Raw genomic sequence first — 24,265 nt, forward strand, 5'->3', positions numbered from 1 at the left:
CCCATCCGCAAATGAAGGTCCAGAAAGCTTTAAGGTTAGCTCTACTTTAAGGAGGCAATTCTTCCCTAGTGGTATTTTGAGTGCCTTCCAGTCTGAGGAACTCATTTTTTGGAACTGTATCAGACCGTGTTCTATTGTGATTCATATGCTTTTCTTTGGATAATCCCTTAAAAGTAGGCAGATTCTTCTTCCTTCCTAGTCTAGTCTAGCATTCTGGAAACGCCACTGAAACTTGGCCTCTATGAGTGACCCTGCTTTTATGTGTAATACCGATGGCATGGCTTCTGGCACCACAGCAACACACAAACCTTCACAGTACAACAAAGTGACAGAGGAGTGGTGGCTAGGATTTATACACGTTTCGGTGGAACACAAGTCACTCTATAACAAATTATTGAATAAGTGTGTGAAGGAGGGAATAGCTGTTTCTTATTGCTGTGTAACAAATTACCACAAATTCCTGGCTTAAAACAACACAGATTTATTACCTTTTAGGGAGCGACGTCAAAATGTGCTGAGAGAAAGGTATGGGAGCATTTATGTTCTCGTCTTTACCAGCTTCTAGGGATTGCCTGCATTCTTGGATCCATGGCCCTTTCCTCCATCTTTCAGGCGCATTACTCCAGCCTCTGCTTTCAGCATCACACACCCTGTCGGACTTCTGTTTTCTTGTCTTTTGCTTATAAAGAGCCAGTGGTTACATTCAACTCAGTAACTCAACTCACTGAGACTAACCTTTTTAAAAAAATTATTTTATTGGGGGTTCAAACAACTTCATCACAATCCATACATACATCAATTGTGTAAAGCACATTTGTACATTCATTGCCCTCATCATTCTCAAAATATTTGCTCTCCACTTAAGCCCTTGGTATCAGCTCCTCATTTTTCCCCCGCTCTCCCCACATCCCCCTCCCTTATGAACCCTTGATAATTTATAGATTATTATTTTGTCATATCTTACACTGTCCAACTTCACTCACTTTTTTGTTGTCCATCCCCCAGGGAGGAGGTTATATATGGATCCTTATAATTGGTTCCCCCTTTCTACCCCACCTTCCCTCCACCCTCCGGCATCACCACTCTCACCACTGGTCCTGAAGGGATCATCTGTCATGTATTCCCTGTGCTTCTGGTTCCTGTCTGTACCAGTGTGCACTCTCTGGTCTAGCTGGATTTGTAAGGTAGAATTGGGATCATGATAGTGGGGGGAGGAAGCATTTGGGAACTAGCAGAAAGTTGTATGTTTGATTATTGCTACACTGTACCCTGATTGGCTGGTCCCCTCCTTGCAACCCTTCTGTAAGGGGATGTCCCGTTACCTACAGATGGGTTTTGGGTCTTCAGAGACTAACTTTTTAAGCAGGGAGTAGAAACCCTGTTTTTCTCCCAGGGAGTGACTGGTGGTTTTGAACTTCTGACCTTGCATTTAGCTGCCCAGTGTATAATCAATATGCCCTGGGGCTCTTAGTTATTATAATGAGCCAGTCTAAAGAATCCAGAATAGTTTCCCTGTATCAAGAAAACTTGTTCTACAGTTTGCTGTGCCAATCTGGATCACATCAGATCCTTTTCAAGTAATCTATTTTTAAGACTAACTGTTCTAATTTTGTATTTAGGGCAACAGAGTCATTTCCTGATTGCAAACCAAAGCGTGACACCCCCAACTTATGTACTGTTAGTTATACTCCTGTATATTTTGTCAACATGGAAGTCTGGGTGGAAGCAGAGAATGCCCTTGGGAAGGTTATGTCAGATCATCTTGAATTTGATCCCATAAATAAAGGTAATTATGAATCGAATTTTGAAACATGCTAGATTGTAATATACCTTTCACCAATTAAGACATTATAACAATTATTCTATCTAAAATTATGTTCAGCTTTTAGTCTAAAAGCAAGCATTTATTTATCATAATTATACTCTACAAAGCCATTTTATCAATAATATTTAAATTAACTTGGAAAAATCCATGATTTCACAGTTATTTTAATTTTGAATGTTTAAATTATATTGCATTGTTTTTTAAATTTGATGAGGGATCTTCAAAAAGTTCATGGAAAATGTGTATTGTTAAAAATCTATGCATGGATTTGAACTTTTTTTTTTGTACTAAAACTTGTACTAATTTGGTTTGATGCATTAAGGAGGATACGACATCAGTTTGAAAAGAACTCTATCAGAACAACATGAATTCTGCTAAAATTGATGCATGAATGAACATCAAACTTATGGTGACTCGTAGGTGGAAGACTTGTAAAATCATTGATATTTTATGGAAAAAATTGTGTACAGTGCCCCAAAGAAATCAGCAACTTACAAATGAATTCCTCATTTTAAACAGAGACCAAGAGATTATGTTGAAGATGAAGCCCACGAAGGTGGAAACAAAAGGCAACACTGTGCATCTCAGTTGCTTCCCCTTACACACTTTTCACTGGAAAATGAAAGTTAAGCAATCTTTCTGCTTAATAAGTGCCAAACTGTTGGCCCATGTCAGCTGCAGACAAGAGCAGAGCTTTCCATGGGAATTGTGAATAGGTAGTATCAAGATCCTAAAGTATTTGCTTGAAGAATTATAACAAGAAATGACATACAGCTTTACTAGTGTAATCATGACGATAACGCACAGTCAAAACAATGGCTGCTAAGAGTTGGGAGAAGTAGCAACAGTTTGGGGGATGGTCGAGCATTTTGCTTGTTGACTTCCTGGAGAGACAAAGATTGGTAAAATCTGCTTATTACAACAGTGCTTTAAGAACGTTGAAGAGCCCAGACGGCGTAGTGGTTACACGTTGGCCTGAGATCCTCCAGGTCAGCAGTTCAAAACCACTGTCTTCTCCAAGGAAGAAAAATGGGTTTTTTTCCTGTAAACAGTTAAAAGTCTTGGAAACACAAGGGCAGTTCTACCCTGTCCTATGAGTCTGCATTGAGAAAGCTAGTCAAAGCGTAGGTAGAAAAATCCCCAGGAGAGCTTCACCAGAGAGTCACTCACAACAACAGTGCTTTGGCTCATTCCTCTCAACCAAACGAGGATAACTTTGCAAGTTTCCATAGGGACTCATTCAAGTCTACATTTGACTCCTCCTGGCTTTGGATAAAATCTGACCTCATTTGGCTACTCAAAGGGGAAAGAGGATCCATCTTCACTCTAGCTCAAGGCCAATTGCCATGAGACAGAGGTCAGACATGCTTGCCCCCTCCATCTTTTATTCTGACAACAACCATTCCTCCCTTAACACTACTTTTTTGCTGGGTTCAAAAATTAATTGCGAAGACTGCACAGAATTTAGAAACACTCAGGATTCAGGGGGATTATTTGGAAAGTTTGCAAGTTACCACAAACCAGGATCATAAAGCATTGTGGACATAGTCATTGTCCACAGTAGCACCTCCTTGGCCCAGCAGCCAAGTCTCTCTTCATTCCTCGGCCTCTCAGCCATGTGCTCTCTTGGACCACACGGGCCAGGAAGCCACCTACTGCTCTGCCTCACATACTTGGAGAGTCGCAGTGCTGCTCCTGTGCTCTGTCTCATGCTCTCGTTGCCTCTGCCTCTGGTTCTAATGTGACATGGCCTCTCTGCCTCCAACACTTATAATAGTGTGGAATAAACACTATTATTCCATGCTAATAAATTATTCCACTGATAAAGCTATTTGTACTAATAAGCATTATTTTCAGAGTAATAAATGCATCTGGTAATGTGAATGAGTATTGTGAAATACAGAAAACTATGCAGTATATTTGAGTTTGTATAACGTTTTAAAAGTGAAACATGGTAAACGTTAGGGTTTCTTTTTCAGTGAAGCCCAACCCACCAAGTAAGTTATCAGTCAGAAACGCAGAACTGCCTAGCGTCTTAAATTTATCATGGACCAATTCAAATTTGGAGCACTTCTTAAGACTGAAATACAACATTCAATATCGGGCCAAGGATGCCCCAACATGGAGCCAGGTAAATGGAAAGTTATTGTTTATTTCAGTATTTAACTGAAAAAGTCTCATTTTCTGAATGGCTTAAGTTTCTGGTTACATGGGAAACTTTGCTTTCACAGTTCTAGATCTTTATTTTAAACAATGGCACGTAGGGAAACATTCAGATAGAAATCAGAGCCTTATTATATTCAGATACCTTTAAGTAAAATATGGAAGAGTGTGTGTGTGCAAGATAATAGAGAATATAATTTTTGATCAAAGATGAAAGTAGTGAAAAGAAAAAAATTAAAGGGCAGCTAAAAGGAGTATGTGAATAAAGTAAAACAGTTATTGGTAAAGATCTGTGGTTCAAATCCAACCGAGGCCTTTTTTCTAAAGTTTGATTGGAACATAGCCACCCTGATTTGCTTATGTGTTGTTTGTCGATTTCTTTTTCCTGCTGCCATGGCAGAAATGAATACACCTATTCCTCACTGAATGACTACTTTGTGATCCAGTGTTTCGCATCTACTGCAGTAGTAAAAAAATGTACTCTCCCACTATTTTATGTATTGTCCATGCATGTCTGGGAGCAACAAATGCTGAGGGTGCTAGACCAGAGCTGCACTGGCCATCAGAAGAGTGTGTATCACTTTGGCTCTCAGTGAGTTGACAGTTATATAACAATATAATTTGGCTAATGTAGCCATCCTTCACTTTGTGATCTGATGTGGTCATCGATTTGTGTATAGCTGATTTTCACATTATTTGGTCTCTGGAACCTGACTATATAAATAAGTGAGCAGTGGGTGAAGTTGCAACAGAGACCACTGACCCACCAAACCAAAACCAAATTCACTGCCGTGGAGCCCATTCTAACTCATGACAACCCTGTAGGACAGAGTAGAACTGCCCCTATGGGTTTCCAAGACTGTAACTCTGTAACTTTATATATGAACAGTTTTCTTAGGACATAATCCAAATATCATACAATTCAGTACAGTCATATCAAGAATCATACAATCATTACCACAATCAATTTTATAACATTTATTTTCTTGTACTCCTTGTTATTAGGTCCCCATTTCCCCTCAACTGTCCCTGCTGTACCACTGAAAAAACATTTATCTAGTTACTTGCCTGTAGGTTCACCCATCCTGGATATCACATGCTAGAAAACATACAAAAACACAAAACAATGAGTCAAAAAGCTAACAATAATAACAAAATAAAATAGAGAAAACCCCCAGTTGATAAGAAAACATTAAAAACTAAAACTATAAAATGTGTTCAAAGAGAAATCAAATAATAAGCTGTTTGATTTTAGCCTAAGTGTATATTTCATAATCCACTTCCCGATGCACTCTGTATGAGAGTCAGGCTATGCACATCCTGGTCTACATGCAGAAGGGGCTGCACTGGCGGCTTCATCCAAATGTGTTTCCCCTTCACTTGTTTTTTTAACTGCTAGAACTTTTAGATGTGTCAAAAAGATCAAATCAGATGTTGCATTCAACCATTCAAACCAGGTGTTATATGTTAATCTACTACAATCTTGAGACTGTAACTCTTTAAGGAGTGAGAGCCTCGTCTTTCTCTCAGTGAACTGCTGGTGGCTTTAAATTGCTGACCTTGTAGTTACCAGCCCAACACATCACTGGGGCTCCTGGCCCACAAGGCATAAAATATTTACTCTTTAGCGCTTTACACTTGGGTCCCAGTTAAACAATGGTTCTTTGTTCACTTAGCTGCTAACCAACAAGGTAGACAATTCAAACCTAATGACTCTTGGCAGGGAGAAAAGTCTTAACAATCTGCTCCCATTACAACCTAGAAAACCCTATGGGGCAGTTTTACTCTGCCCTGTAGGTTCACCGAGTTGGAATTAATAACACAACCCTACCCCAACCCCCACCCTCTGCTGCCATGATGATACAGAAGATGATTCAGATGATGCACAACAAATTCTTACAGCACTTTCAAAAGGCTTTCAGTATAAGCATCCAATTCTTTGCTATGATTCCAACTGCCCCTAAAGACATACATGCTCATGTTTTTGTTTTTCTAGTGGCACTAATACTCTCATAAGTAAATAATGACTTTACCTCTCTGTCCCCCCTCCCACTTAAAGGACTCAGAGTATAGTAAGGAAAAGTAATAGAAATAAAATTGGAGTAATAGCTTCTATTGTACCAAGTGACTACATCCCTGAGGTACTTCAGAATATTTTTTAATTCCACAGAGTCTTAATTCAAAGCTGTCAAAAAGACAGGCTTCTATTCTATGTTCAAGCATGGTAATAGTTCTCTGCTGTTATAAGCCCCAGAAGTTTGACAACCCTCTCTAAATGGGCTTTCCTCCACTTTCTTATAGACACCTTACTAACTCTTCCTGAATTGATTCTAATCATGGTGCACCATGTTTTGTCTGAAACCCTAAGTGCTGCAGGCTCCATGGAAGTGGAACAAAAAATTAAAAGAACAATGACAGATTTCTCCATGTTTCACACACCTAGCAACTTCCCTGATTTTTTAACTGCTTTTTGATGTGTATTTCTTTCCAGAGCTTGAGATTTACTTATTAAGTCTTGTCTCATTAATTGATTTCTAATAGCTTATGCAACTTACAAAACTGATTGTTACTGGTTGATATATTTTGGTTCAGATTCCTCATGAAGATACATCATATACTCGAGATTCATTCACAGTCCAGGACCTTAAACCTTATACAGAGTATGTATTCAGGATTCGTTGTAGTAAAGCCGATGGCAAGGGATTCTGGAGTGACTGGAGTGAAGAAGCCAGGGGGATCACTTATGAAGCCCGTAAGTAAATCCAGTACATGAGGAAATCAAGTTGCTAGTGTGGTCATTGGTCAGTGGTACACTTCAACATATTCTGGCCATATCATTTTTTAGGTGTTTTATGTATCTTACTGCATTATTTACACTGAACATTCACTTCCCATTTAACCATTTGTGCGGCTTGTCGTGTCATTGGTCACTGTCTCCACAAGCACTCTCCCATTCACTTTCCTTGCCCCTCGTTGCCTTTTCATCTTCCAGTTTACTATCTTCGTTTACCCTGATTATTTTGTGCTGACTTCTTCCTTCTTGTATATTTACTTCCCTTTGCTAGAATTAACATGTTTTTTATCTAGTAAGTGATTATCCTTCCTTTCTTCTCCCATCCCTGGTAACTATCAAAGAATCTTGCTTTCTATGAGTCCACCTACTGTTGGATTTTTATAAAAGTAGTATTGTTCAGTACTCAGCATAGTGTCCTCCAAATTCATCCATGGAATGTTTCCCAGACTCATACTTCTTGTTGTTGGTGAATAGTGTTCCATAGTATGTTGGTACCACAATTTGTCTATACATTTATCCTTGGTTGGCTTTCTTTTTCTAGTGTGAATTATACTGCATTGAACATGGGTGTGCCCTGTCTGTGGCACTGCTCTAGGTGCTGAAGTTTCCCACATAATTGAGAGATTAGACCAGGGGTCCTCAAACTTTTTAAACAGGGGGCCAGTTCACTGTCCCTCAGACCTTTGGAGGGCCGGACTATAGTTTTAAAAAAAGCTATGAACAAATTCCTATGCACACTGGATGAGTTGGCTGCTAAGCAGGACAGGTAGCAGCGGCAAAAACACCTGGCGGGCCGTATAAATGTCCTCGGCGGGCCACATGTGGCCCGCAGGCCATAGTTTGAGGACACCTGGATTAGACCTTAGTCAGATATGTTGTTACCAAAAATCTGTTCTCAGCCTGTGGGGTCTCTTTGTATTCTTTGAGTAAACTCTTTTGGTGAGCAAAAATATGTCATTTTTAAAGCATTGAATTTAGTTTATCTGTGGGGGTATTTTTAGTTGTGTTTGTAGTGTATGTATGCCATAGATTAGGACTCCTGGATTTCTACCTATGTTGTTATCTTCTACAAATTTTCATTTTAGGTTTGACAATTTAGCTTATATTTATGGATCCTGTTTCATTTTTCTATAAATGGATATTTTGTTTTGCCAGCATCATTCGTTGCACTTTTTCTTTCACTTGAATCAACTTTGATATTATAGAAATTTTAAAAATTAAACTAGTAGTATTTTTTCTCTTTTAAAATTTTTATTTTAATAAATCGTTTTATTGGGGGCTCATACAACGCTTATCACAATCCATACATACATATATTGTGTCAAGCACATTTATACATTTGTTGCCATCATCATTTTCAAAACATTTTCTTTCTACTTGAGTCCTTGGTATCAACTCCTCATTTTTTCCCTTCCCTCCCTCATGAGCCCTTGATAATTTATAAATTATTATTATTTTGTCATGTCTTACATTGACCCATGATATCTCCCTTCACCCACTTTTCTGTTGTCCATCCCCCTGGGAGGGGGTTATAGCTAGATCATTGTGATTGGTTAGTTAAATTAGTAGTATTTAACACTTTACCTTTTACAGATTTTTTTTTTCACATGGTTGCTGATTATTGCAAAAATTCGGAGTTTTTTTAAACTCTGGTAATCATGTATGTAACAACACATTTGACATTTCAAAACTCTATCTCTATAGTTCTGTAAATTAGTGTTCACTATATCCTATTATCCTAAATCATCCCACTATAGAATAGTGAACCTACATTTCATTTATCCTTGCTTGTTTTATATTGTTACATACTATACATTTTGGGTAGGAGCCCTTGTGGCTTAGTGGTTATGCTTTGGGCTGCTAACTGCAAGGTCAGCAGTTCAAAACTACCAGCCACTCTTCGGGAGAAAGATGGGATTTTGCTACTCTTATAAAGCAGCAAGTTTCTTGCCTCAGAAACTCTCAGGGGCATTTCTTCCTGTCCTATAGGGTCGTTATAAGTCTGAATCAACTCACTTAGCAGTGAGTTTGCTTTTATACATTTTGGGGGCTTTTAGCATTTAATTAAATATGACATCAACTTGAACTTTTCAGCCCGAGAAACTAATGATGTGTATTATAGCTATGTATATGCTCACCAGATTGAGGTTAGAAAAGCTAGAGAAAAAGCTAAACCTTCAAGATACTGCCCTAAGGAAAACTCAAGCATACATGCTGTAATGGGAAAATGCTGTTACAAGGAGTTAGCTACTCACTGCTATTGAAAGGCACGAATATTAAGAACAAAGTAGGATTTTTTTTTTACAATGAAAAACTTTTTATTTTAAAAAGTGTGTGTATATGTTTTGTTTTTTAGGACCATCTAAGGAGCCAACGTTCTGGTATAAGATAGATCCATCCCATACTCATGGCTATAGATCTGTAAAACTGATATGGCAGGTAAAAAAATAATAAGTATACATACATACATATGTTTATATTCTTTTATTATGTCATACATCTATATTTATATGATATAAGTGAAGGTCCCCCAAAACTTAGATGTTTATGTTATGTAAACAAAAGCTCTTGCTAACTGTTTAATAAAAAGTTTGTAGAAATCAGGTTCATACTGCTTCATAGGTTTTAGGAAAGTATACGTTACATAAGAAGTATGGTTTTTGTATTTTATTGAATTTTCCATAGTGCCTCATAGGAAAGAAGTTTTGATTAATCTTGTAGTCCTCAAGAGATACAAAATATATGCTGATAATAGGAAATATAAAATTGTTCCATATTTCTTAAATGTGTTACCGTATATACTCGTATATAAGCCGAGTTTTTTTAGCACATTTTTAATGCAGTTTTTGTGGTAAAATTAGGTGCCATGGCTGATATTCGGGTTGCCTTATACTTTATATGGTATTTTTAAATCATAACGAGTTAGAAATGTTCAGGAAATATAAAAAAATAGGCCCACGTTCACAGTGCAGAATTGTATATGAGAATTTAGAACTAAAAGTAACAGAACGACACTTCTCCTTTATTTGAGGTCATGCTTTTTCTTTCCTTTATTCAGAATGTAATACTTTCACGTTAGGTATCCAGTTAGAAGTGAGGTTGTCAGTCCCTTCTATTTAAATACTTAAGGATTTAACACATTTAATGACAATTCTTAATGAAAACAAAGGAAAGCTGCTTAACTTTATTCAAGATTCACAGAATAAAGTTATAAAATTGTAACATAAGCTGTCTTACTACAGACAATGCCTCCTTTTGAAGCCAATGGAAAAATCTTGGATTATGAAGTGACGCTTACAAGATGGAAATCTCACCCCCAAATTTACAGAGTTAATGACACACAACTGATAGTAAACCTGACAAACGATCGCTATACAGCAAGTCTGACAGCACGGAATTTGGCTGGCCACTCAGACGCTTCTATCTTAACTATCCCTGCTTGTGACTTCCAAGGTTTGTGTGTGTGAGGGAACCTTGCTCAAAGGTGGGAATAATTAATTAGGTATCGGCAGGATGGGGAGGGGAAGAGTCATCTAAGACTGTTCTTTCACCTCACAAATCAATTAGCAGCCAAAGACTCTGAACACACTGTGGCTCACTTACAGTAGGATACTTAATTTTGTTTAGCACATTTCTGACGTTACAACACGTTTTAATATTTTAAAGGTATTGGTAATCCACCTGACTTAAATATATTTCCCTGTAGCTTTCAAAGAAGAAAAGTTTGACATTAAAATCTTACATAAAATATTTGAAGAGTTTGGGGACAAGAAGAAAATTAGTTAGAATAAGTTATCATGCTTATATGTAAATTTTAATAAATTGGCTTCATTTATGGGAACAAATATTATATGCCAAAAACAAAATTGATAGTAAGATCAATCACGGAAATAACAATGTAATGGAAATAACAATGAACTACCAAAATCAAATGTTTAAATATTTGCTATGATCCTTATTTTTGCTTTTGTTTAAAGCTTTCCAGCCTGTAGCGGATCTAAAGGCATTCCCCAAAGATAACAAGCTCTGGGTTGAATGGACCCCTACTGATGGGTCTGTAAAGAGATACATCCTCGAGTGGTGTGTGTGGTCAGATAAACTGCCCTGTACCCCAGACTGGCAACAAGAAGACAGCACTGTGCACCTCACATATATAAGAGGTAAACTTAGAAAAATGATATGAACTTGATCTGTTTGGGCGGATCTTTCTTTTAAATGCTTTCCTGGCTCATAGATATTGTGGTCCATTGAATACCCCTGTAGTAAGTAGCACAGTGTGTTACTTCTGCACATGTGACTTTCAAGAAGTCATGCTTGCCCTATCTGAACTGTAGGGTACCTTCATTGATAAAACGGGCTACTATATTTAACTTTCCTTTTGTAGCTCAATAGTTTGATCATTAGTGTGATGCTACAAAACTATAAATATAAGGTCATCTACATTCTGTTTTTAACTGGTTGTATGTCTTCTCTATATCTAATGTCTTCATTCTTCTGATGAGAAAGTAGTTTCTTTGAGCACCTGGACAACTTGCTCAGCATCTTACAACTACTGAATAGAGGGAGCAAAACTAAAGCTCAGTTTTGGAAGTGGTAGGAAAGAAACAAATGATATTACAGAGCTCTATATTGGATTGCTCTGTTTTAAAAGTACTTCAGGGTATCTCCCCCCTCCAAAAGAGAAAAAAAGCTCTTTTGTAATATGCATTTCTACTGCCAAGTGAGGATCAAGCAACTCACTCTGAGTTATTGTACCCAGTGGCATCCCCTCAAAAGGTTCCCTCCGGTCATGGTGAGTTTTTTCTCGAAAGCAGTTTTTTGTGATGGCTGATTTAAGAAAACAGCGTGCGGCTGTCAGATTTTGTTTCCTGCTCGGGAAAAAATTTCATAAAAACTGTTGTCATGTTGAACACAGCTTATAAGGACAGTGCTATGGGAAAAACTCAAATGTACGAGTGGTTTTCTCATTTCAAAGAAGGCAAAATGTAGATTGATGACAACCCTTGTTCTGGATGCCTATCAACCTCCTGAATGGACGAAAATGTTGATTCATAGTGCATTTTCAGTTCATTCCACCAGGTCAGACTGTTAATCGAGCTTTCTATTTAGAGGTTCTAAAAAGAGCATAACACTGTGCGACAAAAAAAGGCCTGATTTCTGGCAGATAGGGGACTGGTTTTTCCACCACAACAGTACACCTGCTCACATAGCCATCTCAGTGCTCCAGTTCTTTTGAAAAAAACTAGCACGCCTCTCTTGCCCCACTCATTTTACTCACCTGACCTTGTTCCATGCAACTTCTTTTTGTTTCCACAAATGAAGAGGGACATGAAAGGACAGAGATTTGATGACATAGAAGAGGTGAAACAAAAAACAAAAAACAAGGTAGATGCTATCAGCCATCACAACAGATATGTTTGAAAAATGTTTTTAAGAAGGGAATCGCAGATTTGGCAAGTGAATTAAGTGTAATGGAGAGTACTTGGAATGTGATATGGTTGTTTTGTAAAAAAAAATTTTTTTTTTAAATACGTAGCTTTGAAAAAAAAATCTTTTGGTGGGGTACCCCCTCATATCACTCACTCTGCCATATTGTGGTGGTTTGAAGGTTGCATGTACTGGGATAGTGTCATATTCATCATAAGACCATGTCAAGATCTAACCTGAAGTGTGGTACCACCCATGATACAGTAATAGCCATATGCCTTTAAGGAAGACGAGCTAATATGCCTATTACTCAAGAGTATGCACTAATAATTGGAATGTGAAAGTTAGAACAAAAAAAAAATTGGTATTTAGAAAATGGCCTGGGTGGTTGAAACAACTTGAGGTCTCATGATAGAATTTTGCAAGACCAATGAGTTAATCATTACAAATACCATTTTCAACAATACAATGGGCACTGTACACACAAAACTCCCTAGATGGGCTACACAAGAATCGAATGGACTATGTCTATTGAAACAGATGTTAGAAAAGCTCACTATATCAGTCAGTCCTAACAAACCTGGGGCCAGCTGTGGAACAGACCCTCAATGGCCCCTATGCAGGTTTGAGAGTGAAATCCCTACCTTGGCCATTTCTCACCTCAGTTTACAAACTATCCCAAGAATAGGTTGAGCATTGAACGCTACTGATCAGAGGAGTAAGACATTATAAACATATACCTGAAGAAAGCAAAAAGGTCACTCAAAAGATAGGAGAGAAAGTGAAGCCATTGATACTTGCTCTTGAATATTAGCTACAATGAAAAAATAATGATGTGAAACATCTAAACATCCAACTCTATAGTTAATGTACAAAATTATAGACAATCAAAAGGAAAAACAAGCTGGACATTCTTTAAGCTGAAATAACTGGTGGACAGGTGGGCTGATGCCGTGACTAGAACAGTGCAATCCAACACGTGAGGATGTCCCGGGAACTGGGCAATAGTTCTTTCTGTTGTGTTTGGGTCACGGTTCCATTTACTAATGAATATTAATAGCTCGTTAATTAAATTTCATTTTGAATCTTACCACACCAGCAAAAGAAAGTCCTATAAGTTTCATCCATCTGTGTCATTAAGGTCAAGTCTACTTTGAGGAGATAATCAAGACAATGCGCTGGATTTTTTTCAGAAGTCGATCAACAGGTCTTCCTTAGTCTGGAAGCCCCACTAAAACCTGTTTACCATGGGTGACCCTGCTGACAGGTGAAAAGGGGTGGCTTAGCTTCCATCATCAGAGTAACATTGAAGCCCCCGTAGGGCAACAAACTGAGAAAACAATGGTGACTTCTTGGTCCTCTAATCTCTCCCCCTCCCTACCCCCAAACCCATCTCTAGGGGGAAATAGCACAAATTTTTCCTAGTCACCTTAGAAGTCCGTGCTTTTCTTAAGTCTCATTGGTGGTACCTGGTTTATTAAACAATTTACTGATCACTAGGTAGGTTTTTTGAATTGTCAAATTATAAGGCTAATTATATAAATTCTGACTACAAATGCAACCCTTATTTGTATGAACAATATTTAAATTGTCTTTTATCTACTATATTGGCAATAAAAACAACCTGTTTTATAAACAGTTTTACTCCATTTAGTTTGAATCTAGTATATAATAGGGAAATTATAAATACTGATAGTGGAACAACAAACAACTTTCATTTTAGAAAATAACTGTTTTATCTACTATGCTTACTTTAGGAAACCTCATGAAGAGCAAATGTTATTTGGTAACAGTGACTCCAGTATATGGTGATGGACCAGGAACCCCTGAATCCATAAGGGCATACCTTAAACAAGCTGGTAAGCTCATGCTTCCTTTGGGAAATGTTAATTGCTTTATATTAGCAAAGACATTATTTCAATTTTACATAAAGATATGTCTTGGTCAAATAGTTTTCAGATAAGAGAACTTTACTAAATTGCAATGATTTTCAGTTAGCAAATACATTTATTTCGTTACAGCACCTTCCAGAGGACCTACTGTTCGGACAAAGAAAGTGGGGAAAAATGAAGCTGTCTTAGAATGGGATGAACTTCCTGTTGATGATCAAAATGGATTTATCAGAAATTACACTATACTTTATAAAACTGCCTTGGGAAATGAAACTGGTACTAAAACCATATCAGTTATTAAGATTCATATTTTTCTTCAGACTTTAAATATTAGTTTGACTCTTACCTTTTTCTGTGTGTGTGTAGTATGTTATCCTCAGAAAAGAGTCACCTGAGATTATGCCCCATGGTTACTTTAATGATCTTATTAACGAAATACTGCTTTGTGCTTGTAAGAAAAGAACATTGCTTTACAGTTACGAAAGTTTTCTGGTAAAATATTTGCATTTCCGTTTTGTTTTGTTTTTTATCTCTCACTTCCATCACATTGCCCCTGTGGGTTTCCAAGACTGTAACTCTTTACAGTTGTAGAATGCCCCATCGCTCTTCTGTGGAAGCAGCTGGAGGTTTTGAACTGCTGATTCTGACATTAGCAGGCCAGTGTGTAACCACTACACATATAGCACAAATGAAACAAGACATGGAACGGTTGAGAAAAACCTGCCTGCTTTTTCTTCCAGCTGTGAATGTGGATTCTTCGCACACAGAGTACACACTGTCTGCTTTGACAAGTGACACGTTGTACATGGTACGGATGGCAGCGTATACGGATGAAGGTGGGATGTATGGTCCTGACTTCACTTTTACTACTCCAAAGTTTGGTAAGGAATAATAAACTTTGGGATCGTTTTAGAAAAACTCAACCAGACTAGGCAGTTGGTGTCTATTCTCTTAAGAGGAAGAAGAGCCGGGGAAAAAAGAAGAGGATACAGAATGTGTGGGTCATTGTTTCACACGCGTTTTTCTCCTTTTCCCATGAGAAAAAAACTTAATGGTACCCCACTGTCATTATTGAAGCTTTACTCAAACTTCTGAAGAAAGAATCCTGATCAGAAATGGGGGAAATTCAGAATATCATTATGAAGGTGTTGGGCTGCAGAACTACTGGAGCCATGGATGTTGAAGGAACTCCTTAAACCCCAAATACCTGAAATCAAATAGCAGTGCAGCCTAACTAGTAACCTAATCACTATGCTCTTTCAAGGTAATATGTATGTGAGACCAAATCGACAATGCACTCACTGCTATTGAGTCGATTCCAACTTAGAGTGATTGTGGTAGCTACCTAATTTCTTGGCAGCTTGAAGGTATTTAAAAGCGTAGAGGGGTGGAGTTTAGCCTGTCCATCAGGCTGCAGCCTGATGGCCTCACCTGACAGTGGAACCGAGATACATACCTCTCCGGAGGCCTTCCTGCTTGCCGGCCACCCTGAGACCTGCTGGAGTCCTGCAATGTTTTCAGCTGACTTTGGATCCACAAGACTTTTCACTCACTGGCCTGTGATATTCTGCATCAGTGCATATGGTTGCGTGAGTCTGATGAGGGACTTAGAGACTAGTATCAGACTTACAGACTTGAGTTAGACTAGGGTGGAATCCTTTCTTGATCTATAATTATTCCTTGATATAAAGCTCTTCTTTACATATATGTGGGTGTCACTGGATTTGTTTCTCTAGTCCACCCAGCCTAACACAGTGACTCTACAGGACAGAGTAGAACTGCCCCTGTGAGTTTCCAAGGCTGTAACTTTAAGGGAGTATAAAGCCCATCTTTGTCCTGTGGAATGGCTGGTGGTTCCTTACAGCTCACCTTGCAGATCACAGCCCAACTTATAACCACAACACCACCAGAACTCCTCTAAATTGTCAACAGCAACTCTCAAAAGACTAGCCTTGGGGAATAGTGAGTTGAGTTTGTTAGAGGAGGAACAACTCAGTAAAGCAGTGGGAGAATGGCTGTACAGTGTAATCAATGCCCCTGAATTGTACATGTTGAAACATTGAATTGGTGTACATTTTGCTATGTATATTCTTAACAATGTAACAACAAAGATAGTTGTATAGCCCATTCTGTTCAGCACTCACTTGTCCTGTTATAGTTTCTCTAGAATGCATGTTAGAATTCAAAAATAAGCTTTTGCTATGATTTCAGAGAGTATACATCATAGCTGTGATAAATGATTCGGTTTAAAAGCTCTAACATACCAGGTCATATAATTTCTTCACTAAGTAGAATTAATTTTATCCTCAACCAGCATTTATTTTAGGCCTACTATGGGGCGCTGGTGGCTTAGTGGTTATGTGTTGTGCTGCGATCCACAAAGTGAGCAGTCAGCAGCCACCAGCTGCTCCATGCAAGAAAGGCAGGGCTTTCTTCTCCCATAAAGAGTTACAGCCTTGGAAACTCACAGACGCAGTAATACCCTGTCCTGTAGGGTGTGTGTGAGTCAGCATTGACTCAGTGGCAGAGAGTTGGGTTTTATTGGATGGGGGAGGATGGTGCAGGGCTAGGATGAGCTTTACTAAGAAGGTAGAAGAGTATTAAAAGACTAGCATTTCATGTTTTCTCCCAAAACTGATAGGGAAGTTATATTATTTTTAGCATATGTGTCAACAATGTTTGCCCATCTCACTTCTTTCTGTTTTTAGCTCAAGGAGAAATTGAAGCCATAGTCGTGCCTGTTTGCTTAGCATTCCTATTGACAACTCTTCTGGGAGTATTACTCTGCTTTAATAAGCGAGACTTGTAAGTATTGGTATTTTTCAGCCTTATTTGAGTATATATAACGGAGTTTTGATCATTGTATACACATGCATTGCACTACAATCATATAGAACATTTACATGACTCTGAAATGTTCCCCCATGTCACTTTCAGTGTTTTGACTTGTAAAGGGGTGGGGGGGTGGGGGGACTTAGTCCTCCCACCTAACCCTGCCTCCAGGCAATCACTGACCTGCCTTCTGTTAACTGTAGTACTTTCTTTTTTCTATAATTTCATATAAATGGAATTAAACATCTTGCACTTAGCATAGTAATTCATTGTTATTTATATTCATATTTTCTCTTTCATTGCTGAATAGTCTTTTATAATATATCAAATTTTATATGGCATATGAGTTATTTATTGATCTAACAGTGTTATTGACATAATTCACATGCCATACAATTAAATGGTTTAAGTTATTTAAAAAGTTATACAATCACCAAATCAATGTTAGGTCATTTTTTTATTCTTATACTCATTATTATTAACTTACCATTTCCCTCCATGCTCCACTGCCATAACCCTAAGAAGCTTATTAATTTAGTTACTCTCCCTAGGTTTACGTATCCTGAGTTTAATTTAAAGAAAATTAAAGAAGACCCAAAAACAAAACAGAAAACATCAAAACAAAAACACAAAAAATTCTCAATCCAAAAGGAAGCAGAAAATAATAGAAACTAGAACAAAATTTAAAATAGATCAACAGAGAAAGCATGATAATATATAATTTTTATAGATTTATACTTCATAGACTTCAAATTCTAGTTCCAAATAGATGTTTGCAGCTATTTCTTATTTTGGGTCATGCCCCATCAGTAAATAAAGGTCCTGAAGGGTTACCCTGTCCACACCATTACGGTCAACTCTGCTTTGAGGAGGCAGCTCTTCCTCAGTCATGTTTTAAGTGCCTTCTGACCCAAGAGACTCACCTTCTGATACTGTCATCTGACAGTGTTCTGATGCTATTCATGACACTGGCTTAATTCCTCAGATGTGGACTGCCTGTTACTTCTTTGTAGTCTGTTCTGATCTAGAAGCTCTGCTGAAATCTGGTTGCTTTGGGTGACCCTGCTGGTGTTTGAAATACTGGTCACATAACTTCCACCATCACAGCACCATGCAAGCCACCACCAAAGCAAACACTGCTACGGAGTCATTGTCAACTCATTGACCCTAGGGGACAGGGCAGAACTGCCCCTAGGACTTTCTAAGACTAACTCTTTATGGTGTAGAAAGCCCATCTTCCTCCCACTAAATCTGGTGGTTTCTTACTACTGACCTGACTGCTCACAGTGGCCTGACACATAAGCACTAAAACCACTCCAATAGAGCTTACATTTAGAGCACCTAATTTGTAGAAATTATCTACAGACAACAGTGGAAGCCCCAAATCCATTTACAGGGTTCCCATGTGGTTTAAGCCTCCAGTGAATCACCTCCGACCATTGACGAGGGATACGAATAGCCTCGCTATCCGAGAGAGCACTGGAAAGTGGACGGATGCAGATGTACTTAGGTTAAACCTTAACACCTATCATTTGTTCTCCCTTTTGACTCATTTTTAAGTTGTCCTAGTTTTTATTATTTTTAACTTTCTTTTCAGTTAAAGCCGCTCTGTTTCATTTTGTTACTGTTTTTTGGGGGGTTATTGTTTTGTTCTGGGATGTTTTTCTTTATACGAAATCCAGCATAGGTAAATCTATAAAGACTGTAATAGGATTAATGGTTTCTTGGGATTATAGCAAAGGAGGTTGGGGGAAATGGGGAGCTAAAAATAATGAGTATAAGAAAAAAAATGTTCTAAAATTGCTAGTGGTAGTGATTGTACAACTTTTTTGTACAACTTTAAAAATATGTTTAAACTCTTGAATTGTGTGATATATGAATTACATGTAAATAAAACTCTTTTTAGCGTTTAGGTAATGGATATCTTGAATTATTTGCATAGGTTTACTGTTTCTTCCCTCTCGGTAAAAAAAATCAAATTTGTTGCATTTTATTTGTTTCAATGATGAAATGGTATCTAAATCTTCACTGCAAATTTATCTTTTAAAATATTATTTTGGTAGACGAGAGTATAACAACTGTTTTGTGGCCTTGAGATAAGAGATAAGATAATTATATTTATTTTTCTTACAAGAGTCAATTTCAGATTTTTTAATTGAATACTTATTATTAGCTGTAGCCTTAACGGTTTTTATTCCTGAATGTATTAAAATCATTATGCAGTTACAACAGTATTTTTTTTTGGTGCCAATGAAAGCAATCTTTTTAAATCTTTGGAACAGTGTGGTTATTTTCATTGATTAACTGGTTTGAGTCATAGATTCTTAGGTGATTGTGTTTAGAAAAAGAGACCTTGCTTATTACACATGGTTCTTTATGCCATATTTCTTTTCTCTCCAGCATTAAAAAACATATCTGGCCCAATGTTCCAGATCCTTCAAAGAGCCATATTGCCCAGTGGTCTCCTCACACCCCTCCAAGGGTAAGATAGAGCGACTCTGCATTATTTGTAATATCAAGGCTCAGTAGGACTCGTGTGTGTAATTTAACCAAAAGATTATCAGGTTAAATTGAAAAACAAATGAAATTTTCAGTGAATTTGCACAAATACCTACACATTCTAGGAATTTATTGTCATCATAGAATGTCAATTTTTATATTAAAGATTAATGTTTTTAAAAATTAGAATTTGAAAATAGAAAAATTTATTGCTAAAGATATTTTGAGTTTAATACATCTACCATTTTAATATGGATATGGAGTGACTTCAGGAAACAAGAGTCTTTAACAGAAGTTAATATGTTAAAAGGGGAAGTGATTTTTAAAAAGATCCTTAAATTGCGTTAACATCAAAATGTATACTTTCATATTCTACAAACCCTGTTTATACAAGTTTGTTTTTTCTTGATGTATTTTATACTTAATTCAGTTAATACTAGACTATCTAATCATTTACTATTGTTTATGAAAAACTACCTATAGCCATGAGTTTATCAAAATAGGATTTGGAAGTTCTGGAGAAATACAGCCCGATTATACTTGTTAGCTTGATTTCACAGTGTTTGCAAGTCAGGTGGATAAAAGTGAGTCAGTGATACTAAGTTGTTGCTGTGGCTTTAAACTATATGAGGTGCTTCATGAAGTTTGTGGAGGAAATTCCATCTTTTCATCCTATTTTTCCTATTTCCTGTTTTGAAGACACTTCATATTTGCCATATATCTCTTGTGTTTGTGAAACAGCATAAATATATACAGTGGCTAATAATTCATTTTCTCTCTTTCTTAGCACAATTTTAATTCAAAAGAGCAAATGTTTCCAGATAACAATTTCACTGATGTAAGTGTTGTAGAAATAGAAGCAAATGTCAAAAAACCTTTGCCAGAAGATCTGAAATCATTGGACCTCTTTAAGAAGGAAAAAATTAGCACCGAGGGACACAGCAGTGGCATTGGAGGGTCTTCGTGCATGTCATCATCCAGGCCAAGCATTTCCAGCAGTGATGAAAATGAATCTGGACAGAACACTTCAAGCAATGTCCAGTATTCCACTGTGGTACATAGCGGCTACAGACACCAGGTTCCATCGGTTCAAGTCTTCTCAAGATCTGAGTCTACCCAACCCTTGTTAGATTCAGAGGAGCGGCCAGAAGACCTCCAGATAGTAAATAACGGAGACAGTGGTGGTGATGTATTGCCCAGGCAACAGTATTTCAAACAAAACTGCCATCAACCTGAAACCTGCCAAGATGTTCCACATATTGAAAGGTCAAAGCAAGCTTCATCACTCACTGAGGAAGATTTTGTCAGATTTAAACAGCAGCCAACTCCAGACCATATTTCACAGCCCCGTGGCTCTGGGCAAATGAAAGTGTTTCAGGAAGTTGCTACAGCAGATGTTTTCGGTTTAGGTACTCAAGGAGAAGCAGAGAAATTGGGGATGGATGAAGGATTGCCTAAAAGTTACTTACCACAGACTGTAAGACAAGGTGGCTATGTGCCTCAGTGAAATACTGTTCCCTGCTACAACTTCATCAGGAGCCATAACACAATGCTGAAAGTACTTTACCTGTCATTTCAGATGAAAATAGCATCCACTCACTGAAGATGATCACTTCCCTCAAGGACAGAAAGTACACTATGCTCTCAGTGGGCTATCCCCTTTCCAGACTCTCGGGTTACTTTAAGCACTACATGAACTGACTTCCTCCCCTGAATAGCTGGATGGCTCTGGGCTGTTTCAGGACGTTTGCACTGAAGAAAAGTGGAAAGATTGCCTTTTTGTTTTGCTAGATAGAAAAAAAGGATCATTAAGTAATAAGCAGCAGAATACTTAGTGATTACAGCTATATATATTTTGCTTAATATAATCATCAAGTAAAGTAATGGGGATATTTAATATGAAAAACTAAGGGGAAAAGTCTAAAATCTTCAGGTTGACAACATGATTTAAAAAGGATTTATAGTCTGAACAACAACAACAACAACAACATCTTGGCAGATTATAGAAATAATCCTTAAAATATTACATAATCAATAATCATGATTTTAAGTTTTTCTCTATTTTTAGTAGGCATGTGTTTCAGAACCCATTTTCACAAACTCAGTAGAACGCCCAAATTGAAAAATGAATTTCAGCAACTATCCTAAGAATTTTTAAAAAAAATAATAATTTGCCACTTTTAAAGGACTAACTGTAACATGTTTCTATACAAAATTATTGACCCTTCCCACAAAAGCTTCTATTGACAAAATCCAACATGTACTTGCAGCTTCAAATGTGTTGGAACCTGTAGAGAATGCAGTGTCACTAGTGCCGCTCACCAGCCACAGGAGTGCTGTAGACCCACTACAGGGTTCCTGTGCAGGCCCCTCACTCACTCACCCAGAAGTGAATGCATCACTCTTGAGAACTCGAGCGAGCGGGGGAAGAGGAAGGCCCTCAAGGAGCTGCGAGAATGGGCTCCAGCACAGGAATAATTGTGAGGATGGAACACGACCGGGCAGTGCTTCACTCGGTGTATCGGGTCGTTACGGGTCAGAACTGACTCCCTGGCACCGAACAGCACTAGTACGGAGCACACATCTTTGCCCTGTAGAGAAAAGCAGTCATGAAACTGGTTTTAAACCCCGAATTATTTTCCTTGAGCATGTCTCAGAATAGCCCATGTTTTACTGCATGTATTTTAGCTAGGCCAAGGAACAAATATGGTGGGTTTTTTGGAGTCCACATGTAAGTTAGTACATTTGCTGTTCTTTAAAACGTAAATATCCCCACATGTTGTCTTTGTTTAAAGTTAGGGCAACACATCAGAAAACAACCTTTCTGGGAAAACGATTTCATGGCTTCTGAAGTCCCCTTGGAGGCCAAAGGGAAACTAACCCAGCATGTGTTGTGGGGTCTGTCTTTGATGGGCCATCCTTACCTGTCACCTAAATCAGGGAAACCACAAAACTGCAGACTTCCTGCCCGCCCAGAACTAAACTTTTGATCCTCTTATGGTTTTTTAACACGAATCATACAAAATATTTCGAGGACAAGCAGGGAGGAAACAGTCATTTCACCTCTGCTCTCTGCCTGATTGTTTTAGATCTGCCCTTCCCTGTTCAGGAGTTTTGCCCATGAAGCCAGCAGTGTCCCTAGGGCTTCTTGTGAAGTTCAAGATGAACACCGCTGAAGCTTATTCAGGCTCACTACTCAAGGGGATAGTCTAAAATAGCTCTAGACTAAGCAAATAGCATTTTACAGGATCTTTTTGTTTTCCTATACAGTGAACTCAAATAAAATTATGACATCAATGTAAACCAATTATATAGTAGCATTCCCTAAGCTATTGTTACCTGGCCTGTAATGATTGAGCCAAACAAGCAGGAGAACAACCTCTCCTGTCACAGGCCACCTAACTCTTCGCATCTGCTTTTGTTCAGCCGAGCAGAATTTTAAACCACATGTACACTAAACTGCAGTTATAATATATATTTAATCTAAAAAACTGTTTGCATTTTAGAATACTAATGTTTTAGCATCGGTTTATTGAATAAAGTGTCCAAGTAGTAAGCTACTTAAAACTTCAAGTGAAAAGCTAAAAGATAGACTTGAGTTATCTATTATACTGAGTGTATACTTTTATTGTAAATTAAGAAAACCAACAGCCATAAAGTGCAACTTATTTAGGGTTAGCATGTTTCAGAGGAGATCTAAACTAGCAAACCTACAGCCTTATTCTCGGGACTGGTCCTCCCCAGCAGTTCCTCTTCAGTCTTTATTCCCAGAAAGGAGGCCCATGGAAGACCATCAGGCTTTCCTTAGCAGTGCTTTTTAATTTTTACTTTTCTATTGCGTTGTAAGTAAAATGTTAAAATTTTTAAAATATCCACAGCCAAATGTAATGTCATTTGAGTCGGTCTCTTTTCCCATCATATATGCTATCAATATGTGTCCCTTGTGCAAATGATGGTGATCCAGTATGCATTGCATTAAAAAGTAGCTCAGCGTGAACTCCTCTGTTATTAGCCCTACATAGCCAAGGCTTTCCCCAGTCAGTAGTTCCCTCCAGCTGGTACATTTCACTTGATTTCATTAAAGCTAGTAGAGACAGTTAAAGTTCCTTTAAGGCAATATTGATATTTCAGAGCTTTTATCCTTTGAACTGAATTTGTTTGAGTGATAACTGCATGTTTCAGATGCTATTCCAGGAATACCACAATATAATGTGTTAGACAAAGAGGAATTTTAAAGCTGGATCTGAAAAGTCTTTTGTTTTAATGTGTATGTATATTGAATAATATGCTCAAATTTGTAACTCAGTAGGACTACAATAGAATGATTGGTGTTTGATGCATATGTCTATTTTGCCCTTCTCTGTCCCATTTCCTCTTAAATATTGTACTTTAACGTCCACTCACTATTTTATTTTACCCCCACTTATCCTCACTTCCTCAGGAAGGCTAGTCTAGAATGTTGTGTATATATTTACCTTTGCAGTGAATTGCATGTACTAAATGTAATCATGACTCCTGTTTATGTTGTCACTACATATTATCGTAAAATTCTTTCATATATCAGGTTTAATCCTTCAAATTTAAGAAATAAATAATTATTCTTCATTTGTGTGTGCAATCTTCCATTTCACTGTCAATACTGTGATGTGTGAGGTACAGTTGGATTGCTAATTACAAGGTCATTAAGTCAAATCCCATGGCTGCTCTGCTGGAGAAAGATGAGGCTGTTTGCTCCTATAACGATTTGCAGTCTTATGTATGGATTGTTATAGGAGCTGTAAGAGCCTCCAATGAAACTGAACCTAAAAATAATAATAAAAAGATTTTAGTCTT

At 37.7% G+C, this 24,265-nt stretch overlaps 1 protein-coding gene across 2 annotated transcripts in view; it reads left to right on the forward strand.

The window, feature by feature from the left end:
* Positions 1-24,037, forward strand: part of IL6ST (interleukin 6 cytokine family signal transducer) — a 47,446-nt gene extending 23,409 nt beyond the window's left edge. The window contains exons 5-17 of one of the 2 annotated variants that reach the window (XM_045285006.1): positions 496-525; positions 1,620-1,786; positions 3,805-3,956; positions 6,581-6,740; positions 9,139-9,221; positions 10,025-10,235; positions 10,760-10,942; positions 13,967-14,068; positions 14,231-14,377; positions 14,842-14,982; positions 16,810-16,906; positions 19,334-19,415; positions 20,220-24,037. In XM_045285006.1, the coding sequence (XP_045140941.1) occupies positions 496-525; positions 1,620-1,786; positions 3,805-3,956; positions 6,581-6,740; positions 9,139-9,221; positions 10,025-10,235; positions 10,760-10,942; positions 13,967-14,068; positions 14,231-14,377; positions 14,842-14,982; positions 16,810-16,906; positions 19,334-19,415; positions 20,220-20,939 (2,275 nt within the window). In that variant the 3' untranslated portion in view covers positions 20,940-24,037. The remainder of the gene's footprint in view (positions 1-495; positions 526-1,619; positions 1,787-3,804; positions 3,957-6,580; positions 6,741-9,138; positions 9,222-10,024; positions 10,236-10,759; positions 10,943-13,966; positions 14,069-14,230; positions 14,378-14,841; positions 14,983-16,809; positions 16,907-19,333; positions 19,416-20,219) is intronic. The other variant, XM_004703610.3, reaches the window with a different exon arrangement.
* The last annotated feature ends 228 nt before the right edge of the window (positions 24,038-24,265 follow it).

The sequence above is a fragment of the Echinops telfairi genome, unplaced genomic scaffold (genome assembly GCF_000313985.2).
Source record: "Echinops telfairi isolate 266 unplaced genomic scaffold, ASM31398v2 ScPeMD7_7469;HRSCAF=8507_1, whole genome shotgun sequence".
In the NCBI taxonomy this organism is placed as follows: Eukaryota; Metazoa; Chordata; class Mammalia; order Afrosoricida; family Tenrecidae; genus Echinops; species Echinops telfairi.